The sequence below is a fragment of the Mustela lutreola genome, chromosome 6 (genome assembly GCF_030435805.1).
Source record: "Mustela lutreola isolate mMusLut2 chromosome 6, mMusLut2.pri, whole genome shotgun sequence".
Taxonomy (NCBI): Eukaryota; Metazoa; Chordata; class Mammalia; order Carnivora; family Mustelidae; genus Mustela; species Mustela lutreola.
This window is the reverse complement of record NC_081295.1, coordinates 56,285,795-56,304,865: the sequence shown is the minus strand read 5'-3', so window position 1 is coordinate 56,304,865 and position 19,071 is coordinate 56,285,795. Positions and strand designations below refer to the sequence as shown.

At 37.2% G+C, this 19,071-nt stretch overlaps 1 protein-coding gene across 3 annotated transcripts in view; it reads left to right on the top strand.

Moving 5' to 3' along the window:
* Positions 1-18,569, top strand: part of ADGB (androglobin) — a 171,892-nt gene extending 153,323 nt beyond the window's left edge. Inside the window, exons 31-36 of one of the 3 annotated variants that reach the window (XM_059177312.1) lie at positions 331-507; positions 3,731-3,833; positions 6,410-6,535; positions 11,688-11,778; positions 12,455-12,641; positions 16,821-18,569. In XM_059177312.1, the coding sequence (XP_059033295.1) occupies positions 331-507; positions 3,731-3,833; positions 6,410-6,535; positions 11,688-11,778; positions 12,455-12,641; positions 16,821-17,006 (870 nt within the window). In that variant the 3' untranslated portion in view covers positions 17,007-18,569. Of the gene's footprint in view, positions 1-330; positions 508-3,730; positions 3,834-6,328; positions 6,536-11,687; positions 11,779-12,454; positions 12,642-16,820 lie in introns of all 3 variants that reach the window. The other 2 variants (XM_059177311.1, XM_059177313.1) reach the window with 2 other exon arrangements.
* Positions 18,570-19,071: the final 502 nt, after the last annotated feature.

The following is a 19,071-nucleotide window of genomic DNA, read 5'->3' as shown; positions in this document are numbered from 1 at the left end:
AGTATGATGTCTATCTGTAAGATCCATCTGCACTGTGGTATACTTCAATAGTTTATTACTTTTTATTGTTAAGGTAGTATTCAATGATATAAATATACGATAATTCGTTTATCTATTTATCAATTGATAGACATTTATATTGTCTCCTCCTTTTCTTGGCTATTATGAGCATAAAGCTGTAATGAATTTTTCTGTCCAAGTATTTTTGTGAACATGTGTTTTCATTTCTCCTGGGTACATACTTAATAGTGAAATTATGGGTCGTGAGCTAAAAATCCAGACCCTTTTGACTGGAGGGCAATACCTAACCCAAAGGTTTTTATTTATCAGATATCCACTGTTCACCCTCAACAAGAAGATCCAAATAAACCCTACTGGATTTTGAGGTTGGTCACAGAACACAATGAAGCAGAATTTTTTGAAGTGAAAAAGGATACAGAACGAGCAGATGAAATCCGAGCCATGAAGCAAGCCTGGGAGATGACTGAGCCAGGAAGAGCTATCAAGGTCACTTGAGTGGGAAATGTTGTTCTTTAACTTTCCATTCCTAGGCACCAGTCTGAAGTGAGAGCCATGAGAGTGAAAGCACATAGTCTTTCCTTTAGGAATGGTATCTGGAATTTTGTTAGACACTCACTTACTACATGTTAAGACCATATTTAAACACACTGTGAAATGTACAGAATGGCTGATACCAGATGATTCACAAAAGTGAAGCACATGATGGTGCCACTTTATTGGCCCAAATTGTGGGTTCCCTTGTTCTTTTACATAGTGTGGGCTGTATTGATGTGGTTTTGGAATATACATGAGGTTCAGTGTGGTGAGGTCTGGAGCCAATGACCAAGAAAGATGTCTTTGGTGCAAAATGTTGGTTTATTGAAGCACAGGGACAGGACCCACAGGCAGAAAGAGCTGCTGCCCAAAGTTGTGAGGGGTGGCTGACTATATACTATGGGGTTGGGAGAGGTAAGGAAGAAGAGAGGTTTCTGAAAGAACTTTCATTGTTAAAGAAGACTCACAGGATACTAGAGGCCTTGCGACTGTCAAATTAAGTTGTTTTAGCCTCTAGCACTGCATTAACATGAAGATAGTTGGAAACTTCCTGGAGGAACATTATACTCTGCCTGCTTCAAGTATCTGTGAATAGGCTGCAGGTTATAAGCACATATAATTGCATCTACATTTCCTTCTGGAAGCTAGGCTATTTTTTAAAATTTTTTATTTCTTTTCAGCTAACAGTATTTATTGTTTTTGCACCACACCCAGTGCTCTATGCAATCCGTGCCCTCTCTAAAACCCACCACCTGGTTCCCCCAACCTCCCACCCCCTGCCCCTTCAAAACCCTCAGATTGTTTTTCAGAGTTCATAGTCTCTCATGGTTCACCTCCCCTTCCAATCTCCCTCAATTCCCTTCTCCTCTCCATCTCCCCTTGTCCTCCATGTTATTTGTTATGCTGCACAAATAAGTGAAACCATATGATAATTGACTCTCTCTGCTTGACTTATTTCACTCAGCATAATCTCTTCCAGTCCCGTCCATGTTGCTACAAAAGTTGGGTATTCATCCTTTATGATGGAGGCATAATACTCCATAGTGTATATGGACCACATCTTCCTTATCTATTCATCCATTGAAGGGCATCTTGGTTCTTTCCACAGTTTGGCGACCGTGGCCATTGTTGCTATAAACATTGGGGTACAGATGGCCCTTCTTTTCACTATATCTCTATCTTTGGGGTAAATACCCAGTAGTGCAATTGCAGGGTCATAGGAAAGCTCTATTTTTAATTTCTTGAGGAATCTCCACACTGTTCTCCAAAAAGGCTGCACCAACTTGCATTCCCACCAACAGTGTAAGAGGTTTCCCCTTTCTCCATATCCTCTCCAATACATGTTGTTTCCTGTCTTGCTAATTTTGGCCATTCTAACTGGTATAAGGTGGTGTCTCAATGTGGTTTTAATTTGAATCTCCCTGATGGCTAGTGATGATGAACATTTTTTCATGTGTCTGATTGCCATTTGTATGTCTTCATAGGAGAAGTGTCTGTTCATATCTTCTGCCCATTTTTTTATATGATTGTCTGATTTGTGGGTGTTGAGTTTGAGGAGTTCTCTATAGATCCTAGATATCAACCTTTTGTCTGTACTGTCATTTGCAAATATCTTCTCCCATTCTGTGGGTTGCCTCTTTGTTTTGTTAACTGTTTCCTTTGCTGTGCAGAAGCTTTTGATCTTGATGTAGTCCCAAAAGTTCATTTTTGCTTTTGTTTCCTTTGCCTTTGGAGACATATCTTGAAAGAAGTTGCTGTGGCTGATATTGAAGAGGTTACTGCCTATGTTCTCCTCTAGGATTCTGATGGATTCCTGCCTCATGTTGAGGTCTTTTACCCATTTTGAGTTTATCTTTGTGTACAGTGTAAGAGAATGGTCGAGTTTCATTCTTCTACATATAGCTGTCTAGTTTTCCCAGCACCATTTATTGAAGAGACTGTTTTTTTTTCACTGTATATTTTTTCCTGTTTTGTCAAAGATTATTTGCCCATAGAGTTGAGGTCCATATCTGGGCTCTCTACTCTGTTCCACTGGTCTATGTGTCTGTTTTCATTCCAATCAAAATTCCACCAGTATTTTTCAAAGAGCTGGAGCAAATAATCCTAAAATTTGTAAGGAATCAGAAGAGACCCCGAATTGCTAAGGAAATGTTGAAAAACAAAAATAAAACTGGGGGCATCACGTTACCTGATTTTACGCTTTACTACAAAGCTGTGATCACCAAGACAGCATGGTACTGGAAGCTAGGCTATTGATAGAAGTTCTTCGTTCTTATAAATTGCTGAGGCATTTGTAAACTGAGGGAGACTTGGGTCTTGCAGGATTTTGATCTCTATAGATTAACTATTTGTTTTTCCTTTCCTTAGTTTTAGGGCAGCCAGAAAGTGCCTGAGGAATGTCACATAGATCCCATTGGTGGGGGTGGGGGGTAGGTTGTGGGATGTCAGGTTCTGCTTTGTCCTCAGCTTGCCTTCTGTTTCCTCATCAGTATCCACGTCTGTCCTCACACTCCTAAGTAAGAAAGCATAAACATGTTTAATATGGTTTTCATATACTTTGAACAGCCTTGAGTGGATAAAAAAAGCCTGTGCTGCCCCTTGTGGAATATACATACTTCACATCTCCCTCCCTACTCTATGTAAGAATCATCGCTATAGTGAGCCATTTTATTACTCATATGTGTTTCATGGCCTTACTCAGGGTTATTAAGCCAGATGAAAAAGCTTCAGGAGCAACTGGACCTAAGGCTGCATGCCTTGTGTATCCGTTTTAAGACTGCTTCTTTGTGGGATGCCTGGGTGGCTCAGTTGGTTAAGCAGCTGCCTTTGGCTCAGGTCATGATCCCAGTGTCCTGGGATCAAGTCCCACATCAGGCTCCTTGCTCAGCAGGGAGCCTGCTTCTCCCTCTGCCTCTGCCTGCCATTCTGTCTGCCTGTGCTCACTCTCTCTCCCTCTCTCTCTGATAAATAAATAAAATCTTAAAAAAAAAAAAAACCTGCTTCTTTGTTAGCTCTCAGAACTGTCAGAATTATGGATGGCTTAGAATTTGAGTTTATTGGATAATAAGAGCTGGCCTAGTTCAAACTGCCATATTTATTCTCATTTTCCTCTTTCTTTTATGCACTCTTGACATGTTGTTTCCAGGGCCATTCATTGATAATGTTTGTTCTGTAGGCTTCCCAGGCTCGCCTGCATTACCTCAGCCGGTTCATTAAGAAAATACCAGATGCGGACAGCATGCCTGTGTCTGAGAGCCAAACCAAAGCTCTGGAGGAAGGTCAGTGAGCCCTGCCCCAGCCATCTCAGAGCACAGAGCTGTGCTTTGCACCTCTTAAAAGACAGAGGATTCTACAGGATAGGAAAATAGATTCTGATTTTTTTTTTTTTTTAATCAAGCAGATGTTTGCTTTCTCCCCAAGTAGATATGGTTTTCTCCATTTAAGAAAAGATGAAACCAGAAATAAGAGTGAAGCCTAGGTCAAGATAGCAGTGTGTGAATTTGAAGGCAAGCCCACGACTGTTAATCTGGCACCTTTCTAGTAACAATAGCTGTGAATAATAACAATAAGATAAAGCTAACCACTTTTATTGAGTGATTGTTTTGGGCCCAGAACTGAAAATACTAATTATTTCATTGAACACTCACATGAATTCACTATAATCTGTAATCTATAATATGATTTCTGGTTTACCAATAAGGACACAGGCTCAGAGTGATTTTCTTTGCAATTTGCTGAATTCACAAGATACCCAGAGACAGGCCAGCTTACAGATAGCTCTCCATGACCCCAGAGCACCTTCACTAACCCTTCACTGCCCCTATCTATAACCTCCTTGGGATGCCAGGGAGGCCGAAGACGTTAACATTCCCAACCATGCTTTTCCATGTTTATGTTCTTAGGAATGAAATTCAATGATTTTTATAATGATAATGCCCCTTCGCTTTTTATAAAAAGAGTATAAACAGCAAGTATCACCCTGATTTTGTTTCTTGGAATGGGTACTCTTCACAGAACTTTTTATCTCCTTTTAACCTACAGCAGCAATGAGGTAGACACTATTATTCCTTTGTACAGATAAAGAGACCAATGCTCAGAGAGTCACTAAACTTCCTAAGTCACAGATCTAAAAGGTGATAGAGTAGGATTTGAAATATTTCTAACTCCCAAAGTACTCACTTTTCTAAATGTAAAAGTCTAATGTCATATCGAGTATACAAAAGTGAATAGGTTTTATTATGATTTTATCATCTCATTATTTTGAATTTTATTATTTTATTAGAGTTTATTATTGTTTTTAAAAATGTATTAAGTTATATGCAAAAGAAAAATGTTGCACAGGACACTTGTTAAAAATGACAAGAAACACTATTCAAACTATTGCAATAGGAGTCAAGACTATTGTAGTAGGAGAGAGAGAGAGATTGAATTCAACTTTGAATACAGCAGGGAAAAGTGGGGTTTTATAGTGACTAGGTAGGGAATGGGTGGAAAGTTACCCAGAAAACTTGGTTAGATATCGAAGGTAGGGGGAAGAGAGAAGTTGGATTGGAATATCAAAGCGGGGTTGGGGGGCATTTCTTGATAAATTAATCCAGCAGTATTCTTTGCCTAAACTGGAATTTACAAACCAAGGACAAGGCCTAGTCGAGAGCAAGGCTCAGAGGAGGCTGACCTTGTCCTACAGCATTCACGCAGTGAAGACACAAATATTGTACAATTTGACAAATTTTTATATCCGTACACACTCCGGAACCACCATTATCAAGATATAAAACACTTAAACATCCCCAAAGTCTTCCTCATTCCCCTTCCGTCAACCATTTTCTCCCTCAAAGTAACAACTAGTCTGACCTCTATTACCCTGTTTCCATTTTGCCTGTTCTTGAACTTCATATATTTGGACTACTACAGTATATACTTTCCATCCCTCACCATGAAGCTCTTCTAACATTTCTTTTGTCAGATTAGTAAGATGTGTTTTAAAAGAAATTTGTCTATTTTATGTAAGTTAAACTTCCTAAAATAAATTTATTTTTAATTTTTTTTTATCCATTTTGTCTGAAGGGTACATCAGTTTTAATAATATGTTAAAATGTGTATTTATTTTAACATTTCTCCATGCTTTCAATTACTAACCTCTTACCACCTTTTATTCAAAGCAGAATATAACATTAATTAAATTATCTACAATTGATAAATGGGGGGGGGAATGTCTGTATAATGTGGAGGTTGTGATAGGTTTTACACAGTTTTTTTCTCCCCCAGGCATAAAGATCTAGAACAGTGGGAGTAGAATTGTAGCATTAAGGAAAAACTTCCCAGCTTTGCAACTTCACAAGCAAGAGCTCTTCCCACCTCTATTTTAAGATAATTTAGACAAGTGCCTAGACACAGAGCTCCCTCTCCAGAGAGAATTGCATTCACATACATTTCCCATACAAGGCAGGTTGCTACCTCTACCAGGGCCCACCCTAGCAGTGGTCCCAGTGTTCAGAGATCCCATTTCCTCTTGCAATGTCTCACCTCCCCAAAGCCTCTATTTTTATGTGATGTGTTTGTATCCTGAGGTATACTTCCAGACACATTGGTGGTCTGGGCCATCCAAATAATTTCTGAGGCTACCAATGATTATTTTCGCTAGTCCTCTCGTTGGAGGTGGCAAAGCTTTCCAGTCAGCTCCAAACCTGGTTCCCACAAGCCCTCGCTAGTTTCTGCATATGATTTTATAGAATACAAGCTTGTCTTGGCTAACGCACATGTCGTGTTGTAGTTGAAACTTTGTCAAGTGCCACAAGAGAGTCAGACACAAAGAGTTCTGTGAGTTCCGATAACAAAGATGTCATACCGTCAGGGAACATGCTGTGGAAGAAGTGGCAAATGGGGAAGGGCTTGAAGGATCTTTCCAAATCGGGGAGCAGCGAAAGTGGAGGAACGTCCCCAGCAGGGAAGGAGGAGCAGAGCATGCGGAAGGAGATCAGTAAGTGGTGTTCTCGTCTGTAAGAAAAATATGTACTTGGAAATAAAAATTCTGGAAAGACACTGACAAAACACATGTGATGTGTAGGGTTATAGCTACGAAAATACGTATTTTGGATTCATAGGTCTTCATTTTGCTTATCAGAGTAGATAATTGGTTCAATGACCTCATTGCTCAGTAGTTAACTTAAAGGTAGAAGTGAACCAAAACAAAAAACAAAAAACAGGAGGTGTATTTTTGTACACTTCTATGTGTCTACAAACACTAAAAATAAAATTGCAGTGACCACGCATGCCATTGTCACCAAACACAGATCCTTTTTTTTTTTTTTTTTTTTTTAAATCTATCATAGGCTTCATGGTGTATTTTCTTTTTACCTTTTATAACAAATTTTAAATATTTGGATTCTAAAAATTTTGGAGGAGAGGAGTGAGTTTTCAGTGGTGCACAAGCCACACTGATTTGGTTCATTTTTGTATAGTGGGGATTCGTAGTTGTTCACTAAAATGAATGTAAATCCTCTACGGAAGTTTTTAACAGAGAAACGTCTTTCCATGCCGGGTCTCCCTGAGGAAGGATTTCCTCTCCCCAACTCCTGGATGAAGGGACAAAATTGCTAAGGGACTAAGTGTCCTCTGTGGTTGAAACAATAAATCTGGCTGCCCATAGGGGATCCTGAGTCCCTTACTTGTCCCCGAGTTAGAACCACTACTTATGGTAGTGAGGTGAATGGCAGGGGCCATCTGGCTGTCGCATTCTGTGACTGTGGCCCATTTGCCTCTCACATGGAGCTACATTCTCCAATTATACCTGTATCAGTGGCAAAAATCTTAATCTTTATTTCTCTACTTGTTCAGAACCCAGGCAGGTAAGAAAGATATTTTGAAAGGATTCATCCTCAGGAACACCAACAGCAATGGTTCTTTTCTCAAAACTGCTAAACCAGTCTGGGAATTTTTAAATTAAAAACTGCTTATGGCTAAACCATGTCCTTGAAGGAGTTCCACAAGGAAGAGGAAAATTCCAAAATTCAAAGGGCTCTTTTACTGCGGTAACAGGAGATTCCATTTTTTTAGCCAATATTTTGAAAGTAGGCACTCGTTTAATAAATAATGACATACAGGATGTAACACTAAAACTTATTTCAAATAGCAGCTATCATTCTATATTAATATTTAATTTGTAGAGTGGTTTTACATCTATTATCTCACTGGAGCCTCTATGAACTAGACAAAGCATATACTGCTATCTCTGCCTCAAAATTTAAGTGATTGATAAATGTCTCACGCGAGGGCAGGAAGCTGAAACAATGTGGCATGAATCAGGACTCAAATCCTAGTTCTTTTCATTCCACATGTTGTGATCTCTAATGGAACACAAACTTTTCGTCACACTTGGTTAAAGACTTGTGAAATGAAAATCTAATTACGTTTGGAGGTCGACCTGTTTATATGCTAACAAAGTAATTTTTTCAAGTTGCAAAAATGGAATGTAATCATGATTCTTCACTCCAGCCTTGGAAAGTGTGTCCCCTCAGTCATGGTGTGGAATCATTTTCTGTGCAGAGCCCCAGACCAGTGTGTTGGGAGGGACTGCTTCTGTGTCAGCTTTGGTGTTCTTCATTTCTTCACACTTTTGGCCTTTGGTCTTTAGTCCTTTCTATTAAAGTTCACAGCACTGTGAAAGAGTCTACTTTGGGATGGAAAGGAGTGGGTAGGAAACAGGGAGGAAAGATAAATGTGATTGGAAATGAAGAACTGACGCCAAAGTGGTCTGTCCTCAACCAAAAATGTCTTCCACACATTCTGAAATGTGTTTTATTATCACTTTTATTGAATGCAAATAATATATGTATAATATAATATACATACATATTATATTACATGTAAAATAAAATATAAATTTACTCACACAATATCAAGAAAAGTCGACTCCTTCTCCCTCCAAGAAAAGGTGTGCTGTTTGGTTTCCAGTACCTCTTACAGCACTGAAACATGACCATGGACTTTGGGTATGGGGGTTGTAGAAGGACTCTTGCTTGAGAACAATGGGTCTGGTTGTTCAGCTGTTCTCTGGAACTCCATATGATGCTCTTATCTCCGCTGTTGGTGCCCCATACTAGCCCTCACTCCTGGAGAAGCATTACCTGTAAGAGATTACAGACCCTGGGAGAACTTTGCATGATCTGGTCTCTTTATTCCATTTGAAATTTGTAATTCCCACAAAACTGTGTTATTCTTGGGTGATTGGATGGCTCATTTTGTTAAGATCTGCCTTTGGCTCAGTTCATGACCCCAGAGTCCTAGGATCAAGTCCCACATCAGGCTCCCTGCTCAGCATGGAGTCTGCTTCTCCCTCTGCCCTTCACCTCATTCATGCTCTCTCTCTCTCTAATAAATACATAAAATCTCTAAAAACAAAACAAAACAAAAACCTACCTTATTCTTGCTACTTCCTATTTTCATACAGTAGGTAACTTAGAACAATTTCCTTCATAGTAGCAGAGGGCATATGAAAATGATATTACTGTGGATTTCACATCTAAGCATTCTTTCTCAATACCAAAGCCATCGTCAAGTTCAGCAATCTAAACATTGCTTTCCACTTCCCCTTTATCTCTGGGAGCCTCTAGAAAATGCTGTTTACAAATGTTGCAGGTGATCTTTGTCTTTATTCCTACATCTTTTCCCCAGGCTTCACAATCACTATGCCCTTGAACAGCGATTTTTAGACTATCTATGACGAAGTAAGTTTTCTCCCTTAGTCCGTTGGAAACATACCAGGCTGTCATAATACACATCCTATTTTGACACAAAAGAGTTTAGTAGCCAGAACATGAAGATTAGGAGTGCCTGGGTGGCTCAGTGTGTTAAAGCTTCTGCCTTCGACTCAGGTCATGATCCCAGGGTCCTGGGATTGAGTCCTGCATCGGGCTCTCTGCTCAGCAGGGAGCTTACTTCCTCCTCTCTCTCTGCCTGCTACTCTGTGATCTCCATCGGTCAAATAAATAAATAAAATCTTTAAAAAAAGAGAGAGAAAAGAACATGAAGGCTAAACTTCTCTGCCCCTTTCCCACACCCTCTTCTGTTTGTAGAGTGGTTTTCTGTTATCTGGCAGAAGGCAAGAAAACACAACTATCTAATTAATCACTGATTAATTAAAAGTAATTACCTTCCTGTCAAAGTCAGCAGAGTTAGTGTCTTATTAAAACAACTCATGTTTGAAATGCCAAAAATATAGCCAACATAAGTAGATATGTTCACAAGAAAAGCCAATGAACTTTAGAAACCTAAGATCCCATAGTCATCACAATGATAAAAGAAAAGTTATTGGCTACTGGTTCCTACAATACATATTATAGAATGTTAATTCTTCAATATAATAATGTTTTATGTTATAAAATGAAAGACATGATTGAATTGATGTTTTCATCATAGAGTTGAGTTGGGATATTTTTTTATTTCACATGTACCATGTCTTCATGTGTTTTCAAAAAAAATGAATAATTTGTACATCATGTCTAAAATGTTTTTTAAAGGTTTATATTAGATTGAATTTCTGAATGAGTGATCACTTTTAACAAGTTGTTACAAATTAAGCACTTTCTAATATTGTGGGAGGCGATCGCAACCCTGTGTAAAAAGTAAGACTAAATAGTCTGTGGGCATGAGATGTCCTGATGGCAAAGTTAGGACTTAATATAACCTCTCCCCCAAAGCACTAATAAACTAAAAATTAATTAAAAGACATGTTAAAACTCTGAAGACTTATAACTAAATAATATACAAGATACAAGATTAATATACAAAAATTACTTTCATCTCTACATAATACCAATGAGTGATCAAAAAAGGAAATTAAGACCCTTTTATTCACAGTAATGTCAGTAATAAATGTATGGAAATAAATTTATAAAAGTGCAAGACCTGTATACCAAAAACTATAAAATGTCACTAAAGGAAATTTTTAAAAATCTAAAGAAAGAAGGAGGCAGTCCATGCTTTGGACTAGAAGACTCAATTTGGTCAGATGGCATTTCTCCCCTAATTGATCTATAAATTCAGTATAATCTCCATCAAAATTCTAGTAGACATTTTATAGAATTTATCAACCTGATCCCAAAACTTACTTGGAAATGCAAAAGACCTGAAATGACCCAAGTAATTTTGATAAAGAAATAAGGGGAAAGATCTTTACTTCATGTTTTCAGAATTTGTTATGAGGTTAACCGTAATCAAAACACAATGATTTGACAGTTTCTTAAAAAGTTAGGTGTCATTTTACTATTCTTAGTTACATGGAATATTCAAGAAAGACAGATTTATAAAGACAAAGTACATCAATGGCTGCCCTAGGTTTATGATGGGAATGAAGAAGGTCTGTAGAAGGCACAAGAGATTTTACGTGGAGAATGGAAATGTTTTGAGACTGAATTTGGGTGCTGATCACACAACTCTGTAAATGTATGAAAAAGCCTTAACTTATACTTTTAAAATGGGTGAATTTGTGGCATGTAAATTATACTCCAATAATTTTTTAAAAAGGAGATTAAATGTCCTGTAAAGTCTGAGTGGTTAATATTATAGTCTCTAAAATCTCCTTATTAAGTTTGTTCCTGTGGGTTCATATGCGTTTCGGGAGTAGAAATTTCCTGCTAACTTGATTGTCACGGTTTACCTGCTATATATTGCCTATTCCACTGGATCTGCAAGTTTCTTAAAGTAGACTACTGTGTTGTAATTATTTTTATATCCCACCCCTGGTAGTGTTTATGATGATTTTTACCTCTAGATGAAGCACTTTAAATATTAGGGTCATTTAATTTGTGTGTGGTGAAATACAGCATGACTTTTGCTTCTTGTCTCCATCTCCATTTAACTACCAGTGGGGTAACATTCTGTTACCCTTCTTATAGAGTATATTCACTTTGCCATCTCCCTCAAGTAACTATAAGTATAGTAACACCAACTAGAAGATAAATATGAAATATATTTTAATAAAGTTGCATTGAATCAGATGAAAATCATATTAGACAAGTCCAATCAATGTTTTTTTAAACAGAAGATATTATTTTTAATTAAAATAAGATATAACGGTCATGTAGGCAGTGTTGATTCTTTTTTTGAAATCCTGGGACTTATTTTCTTAACAGGATCTCGTTCACGATCCCCAACAATTTTGGAAATGTCTCCACGACTTATTCGAAAAGCACTAGAATGTGTAAACTTAAATCAGTATGTACGGTAAGTTTTAATAAACATGATCAATGCAGAATCTGTGTTCACAGAATTTTGGATACATTAGTAAGCAGTTGCTAAACAACTGAAAATTTGAACTTAAATACTTAATATACATCAGTGTATTCAAATTTTTAGGGGTACGTGATTTTACCCCTTAAATTTAGCAAATGTTTTATTAAGTCAATCATAAAAGCATTTGAATATTTTCTGTAAAGATTTAATTTGTAAGTTGATTAAGGTGAGGTGAGCTGCAGAAAATTCCCACTATGCCTGCTGGCATTATTTAAGTACATTTAATTTTATCATGAACCAGACAGTAGGATTAACAGAGAGAGATAGTGACTCAAGCATACTTATAAGTTTGAAAATATATTCAACATTATTTAGCTGCATAAATTAAAAAAGGAAAAACCTCCAAATACTCTCATACTTTTCAACACGAATTCCATGAACACCTCATCAGATGAAGCATCTGATTTTCCTTGTACTTTCCTAGAATTGTTTCCTAAAATATTAGTGACTCAATAAACGGAGAATAACCCATCAAAAAATAGTAAGTTTGTCCTTCTATTCCTAACATTTGATTGGATTCAGACCACCTCACTGTTCATATGATTTTAAATTATTTGAATTCCAGCATTCCAAAATGATTTATGCATCTCTTTTGATGTTTTTATAGAAAAACAATGGACTATGACCCTATGCTACAAACAGAGGAATCGAACCAGCATCAGGCAATGCAAAAGGCAGAGGAGGTTCATCAGTTCCGCCAGTATAGGACCAGAGTCCTCAGCGTTCGAGACATTGACCAAGAAGAACAGCTTAAAATAAAGGATAAAATCCTGGAGATGTATGGGGAGATGCGGGTGAGTCTCAACATACAGAATACCACTGACACATTCTCTTATAATGTTAAAAAAAATATCATAGAATCAGATAGGACTTGGGTGGGAAGCAGTCTTGAAAGCGTTTAGTTCCCAGCTCCTCAGAAAAGATGGAGGATCGGTGAAACACACCGAATTTCACTTATTTCCTTAAACCCCTCCAAAATGCCGTATTGAGGATCTATCCACAAAAATGAGAGGAAGGAGAAAGAAGACAACAAAGAAATATGTGTGAAGGTAAAAAGAGCTGGGTGAAGATGGTATTCAGAGACTTGAGGCAGCCCAATTCTAAGCTGGTAGTAGAAAAGCTCTTAAAATAATCAACCCAATTTGCTCCATGGAATCTTTGAAAGGCTCAGAAATATGTCTAGTTGGCATATCCTCTTGCTTGTCCAATAGGCACCTTCAGCATACCTCCACCAATCCAGATTCTATCATTCTTGCCCTCTTTCTCACATCAACCCAAACGTATCACCTGCACCAACATTCCCCACTCAGGAAGGGCAGTTGTGCTCTCTCAGTTGCTCAGAGCACAGATTTCAGAGACATCCTTGACTTCTCTCACCTCTTTCACCTAATCCATTATCAATACTTGTCCGCATCACCTTGAAAAATATACCTATAATTCAATCACTTTTCGTTCTCTCTATGCCTACCACCCTAGTCCAAACCCCTGGTAATTTCTATTCAGAGTTATCACCACTGCCTCCTGACTGATCTCACTGCTGCCATCTTGTTCTTCTGCAATGGAATCTCTGCTTCAAACCAAAATGATTGTAACCATCAGGAAAATGATTTTATCCTGTGGTAACAAATAGCATCAGTGTCTCAGTGGCTTAAGACAGGGATTAGCAAACTTGTTTTCTGTAAAGGGCCAGATAGTAAATATTTTTGCCTTTGCAGGTCAGGTATGGTATCTACTCAGCTCTGCTGTTGTTCATACAAATTCAGTCAAAGATAATGTCTACGTGTGTTCCAGTAAACCTTTATTTAGAAAAATAGGCAATGAGCCAGATTTTTCCACAGGCCTCCATTTGCCAACTCCTGGATTGAAACAACCAAAGAGTATTTCTCCTTCTAGCTGCATATACAGGGAAGGTCCGCAGAGGGCCCTTCTCAGCACATTTATGTTTCATAGTCATATTTCACTGGTCAAAGCTAGTCACATGGTCACATACAATGACGGTGAAGGAGTTAGCCTTGCGGACACCTTGATTTCAAATTTCTAGCATCACTAATGCTGAAACCATAAATTCTGGTTCCTTAAGATACCCAGTTTGTGGCACTTTGTAACAAAAGCCCTAGCAGACTAAAACTAAGACTAAGACTAAGAGTTCTTTGCTACTTTATGCCTGGAGAACTGCGAATATTTTATGAGTTGCACTAGTGGTGATCATAGTTCATAGTGCATAGTACATAGTACATCTCTAAAATTTCACTCCTGTAACTACTTCACATTTCACTAAGAAAAAGATGTCTTTATTAGGGTGTCTAGAGTTCTATATAATGTATAAAATCTAGTGCCCGCTTTCCTCTCTGATCTTTTTCTTCCATAAGAAGAAAGTTTTTTCCAAACTGACTTCACCTTTTTACTAATAGCCAGACATGTTCCCACCTCTGGGGTCTTTAACTTGCTCTTAACCTTGTCCTAGAATATTCTTCCCCCTAGAGAGTCAAAGGGTTTACAGCTTTACTTTTTGAGATCTTATATCTATTGCCACTTTATTAGAGAGATCTTCTCTGGCTACCCTTTTATAGTTAGCATCCTTCAATATCTGAAGGCCCATGCCTGGCCTTATTATTTTCTTTAAAACAATCATCCTATATGCGTATTTGTTTATTGATTTAACATGAAAAGGTATGTTTATTTTATACATATTATTTATAAATATTATAAATATTTATTTATCATATAAAATATATACTATATAAGCATATATATATATATATATAAAGTATGTGCACACTTTAAATCTGTCTTCTATAGAATTTAGTTTGAATGTGAATAGGATGTATGAGGTACAAAACCCCTAGTTTTGGTTGAATCAAACTTAATAGAAGCATTGTCAGTATCACATTTCTTATTAGATGGGAGAAAAAGATACCGATCCTCAAGAGATTACTAGCCTATATTAAACTTACTTTATCCTAAATCCTTTAGATGACTTTCTTTCTCTTCTTAATATGGTACTACTACCATCTTGTACAATTGATTTAGCGAAGCCAATTTTATTGTGGTGGATACAGTAATTTTCTTTCATCAAAAGATTTGAAAAAAGTCTCATTTTGACATTCAGCTCTTCCATAATCTCTACCACAGTCATGCATGTTGCAAAACCACAGAAAATTTCTTAAAGAATTTAGCAATGCAGACAAAACAGCCATTTCTAGATGCTTCTCTTCTGGTTAGCATCAGTTCATTAATTTTTTTTTTTTAATTATATCGTTTTTGAAATAGGAAACAATCAACAGGGTGGACCGTGATTGTGCTCATACTATCAGATATCCAAATGAAATAAGAAAGCCAAAGCTTCTTAGGAAAGCTACATTGGGACTTAGTTATATTACTGCTTTATTTGTGAACATATTTAGGATGGTGCCTGGAGCTGACATTAAGCTTTGAAAATTACCCTTCTTTTTGAAAATATAAACTATAATACAAATCTAGTTATATATATATATTTTGAAAGTAGAATCAGGATTTCCTGATGGATTGTTGGTATACTATAAGAGAAAGTAAAGAGTCAAGAAATGCTCTAAGGTTTTTGGCTAAACAACTGATCAGGTTGAGTTGCCATTGGATCTGATGGCTTGAAAGAAAATACAAAGATTTCAATTTGGGAAATTTTTGGATATACCTATTATATTAAAAAAAAGGCATTCTTAAGTATTACAGTCATGTGGAGATACTGAATAGAAGTTAGATATACGGTTCTGGAATTTAGGAGCGAGATCTGGGCTGGAGATTAAAGAAGTAGGGGACCCATCAGTGTAGAAATGGAATTTAAAGCCATGGGGCTAGATTAAAAAAACCACCAAGGAAAGAAGTCTAAGATTTAAGACGTGGCCACTTCCTAATTAAGAAATAAAGGAGAAGAGGGAAAGTCAGCAGAGACAACTGACAAGGAGCAGTTAGTGAAGTAGAAGAAAAGTCAGTGGGGCCTGAGGTCCAGAAAACCAAGTGAATCAGTTGATCCAGGAGGAGAGGGTAGGGGTAAGTAAGAATTGGACCAAGATGTGGTCTCTCATTTAAAATTAAACTTAACGACAGCCAAACTGACGATAACAAAGATAAGCAGTGAACTGGGTGATGGTATTTGAAAGTTCTTCAAATACATGCCAAACACATTTCATCGGGTCTAGTACAAGTAACTTACTAATACAGTATATCAGGTCTAGTATAGTAACTCACCAGTACAGTATATCAGGTCTAGTACATCAGGTCTAGTACAGTAACTCACTAGTATAGTACATCAGGTCTAGTAGAGTAACTCACTAGTACAGTATCTAGTATAGTAACTCACTAGTACAGCACATCAGGTCTAGTACAGTAACTCACTAGTACAGTGTATCAGGTCTAGTATAAGTAACTCACTAGTACAGTACATCAGGTCTAGTATAGGTAACTCACTAGTACAGTACATCAGGTCTAGTACAGTAACTCACTAGTACAGTACATCAGGTCTAGTACAGTAACTCACTAGTACAGTATATCCAGTCTAGTACAGTAACTCACTAGCATAGTATATCAGCTCTAGTTCAAGTAACTTACTAGTACAGTGTATCAGGTCTAGTACAGTAACTTACTGAGCACAATTACGGTGAGAGTCGCTCTGAGCCACATGTTTTCTAGAGATTATATTTGAACTCTTGCCTATCTCTTCACCTTTCTGTCTCTTTTTCCTGTTGATGCTTCTATTCACCATTTTGTTAAAATCTCATGTGCTTTTTGTTGCTGTCTCACGTTTCATGTGTTGATAAACATTTGAGACCATAACCTAAATTTTTTGGTCTCTCTTCAGTAATTTGCCACAGAAATCTATTGGCATGAGGAAGAGATAAGGGGATTGTTTTGTTTTGATTTTTGTTTTTTAATTTTTTTCTGGGACCATGAGCTTTTATTAGTAAATCTTAATTGCTTAGGATTTTGTTTTGAAATAGGACTCTTTAGATGAAGCCCGACAGAAGATCTTCGATATCCGGGAAGAGTATAGAAACAAGTTGCTGGAAGCTGAGCGCCTAAGATTAGAAGCTCTGGCTGTGGAGGAGGCAACAAGTCCAGTGGAGCCAGAGAAGAAGACACTGTCTCCAGACACACAGAAAAAAAAGAAAGGAAAGAAGAAGTAACCAGCAGGTGCCCAATATTTGCCTTTTTCTGGAGAGGAAAACCCCCTTTTTCCTTCCTTCTTTCTTTGCTCCCTTCTTTCCTTCTTCTGTCTCTTTTTTGTGACCTATAAACTTCCCTGCTGATGAGGGATTAGGTTTTCCTTCTTAGAATGCCTTCCTGCGTTTTAATGTTCAATTGTTGGTTTCTCCCAGAAAACTATAATTTGAATAGCCATTACAGTTTCAATTTTTCTGATTTCAATAAAAGTGCCTCAAAATATTTAAAATACAATAACATTGATGTGTTTCCCTCTGAATTGCTGCATTTTTGGTAAGCAGTAAAACAAGATCATGAATGGGCTAACAGGATTGCATTTGAAGACTTTGAACAATAAGAAAAATAACTATGGTTCTTAGAGGAAATTTTGTTTCTAAGTGTAAAAAAATATTGTAACTTATAATTTTAAAAATATGCTTCAGATTTGTGCTCCCCCACCCCCCAAAAAAGCTGAACTTCCAGAAATGTCCTTCACTGTTTGAAGGGCAAGAGCTGTTATGGGTTAAGCTCAATCAAAGTGTTTGAACTCAGAATCCTGACAGTCAGGTCACCCAGACACAAAGAGAGTGACCACAAATACGCCCCTTGTCATCAGTCCCAGCGCTTTGTTTTTTGTAAGTCACAGAGCATGTTCTCTAATACCAGTTTTAGAAAACTGCAATAGATTAACTGAGGCATGTAACTGGAAATGGGCTTCTCCCAAAAGCACACTTCTAGTTCATGCCTTCCTGAGATAAAAACTCCAGTGATATATTGTAATCAGTCAGAGCTGGGAGTGCCTAGCTGGCTTAGTTGGTTAAGCCACTGCCCTTGGCTCAGATCCTGGAGTCCCAGTATCCAGTCCCATATCAGGCTCCCAGCTCCGCGGGGAATCTGCTTCTCTCCCTCTGACCTTCTCCCCTCTCATGCACTTTCTCTCATTCTCTCTCTCTCAAATAAATAAATAAAATATTTTTAAAGAAGCTGTTCCTCTTTGATAGGTGATTTTTCTTTTTTCGTGTACTTAAAGCTTTTTAAAATGTTTAGTTATATATATATATACGTATATATATATGTAATTCTACTTAAATATGCAAACACATGCACTTTTCCCCTATTATTCTTGTCTAACCTTTTTTTCATCACCCTGTGTTCTTCCAACCCCACAAAATAATACATGATAATAACCTAGTACAAATATTTCTGTTCTTCACTCACCTGATATAACATCAACATTTTATATCATGACCTATTTTACAAAATGGCATTTTATTATACATTCTTGACTGTGTCTTGATTTTTCACACCAAACAATACAAAATCTCTTTGAGACAAAAATAATTCATTCTTTTTAATTACTGTGAAATATTTCATGGTACAAATACATTGTCATTGATTCAGCTAATTCTCCTGTGATGAATATTTGCTTTGTTTCTAAACTTTTCTGTACAAGAAAAATGGGTAAGAATAGAAAAAAAGGTAGCAAGATGGTAGACTTAACTAAGTATTTTCTAATAAAAAGAAATATAGTGTCTGACCTTTAAAATAAAGGAAAAATAAAATCAAAATATTTTGCAAAAAGATACTATAGATATTATTATATAAATAAATGCTTGGAGTGACTACACTGGAAATACATGGGACACAGAACGCCAAGGGCAATGTTTATGCCTATACTTGGAATCACTGACAATGCAGTATGTACAAATAAATGCAGACCATTCAAATCTTAGAGAGGTAAGATAATTCTTTGTTGCATGTGATTCTTTCGAAGATTGGGGATATCCAACATCCTTGACATTCAACCAGTAAAAATAGCAATAGTTTTCTGCCATTCTTGGGCCAATCCAAACTGCCCCTACATTTTTCCTAAATATCCTCTAGAGGGCTTTCACTGTCCCTACTGAGATCACCTCCATGTAGAAGAACAGTAAAGATTACTAAGAAGCTGAAGATAGTAATCTGTGAATAGTAGTTAATAAATAACTCCATTAGAATGCATAGCAGCATAAAGACCCTCAATTGTGTTAATTGCATTAACCAAGGTTT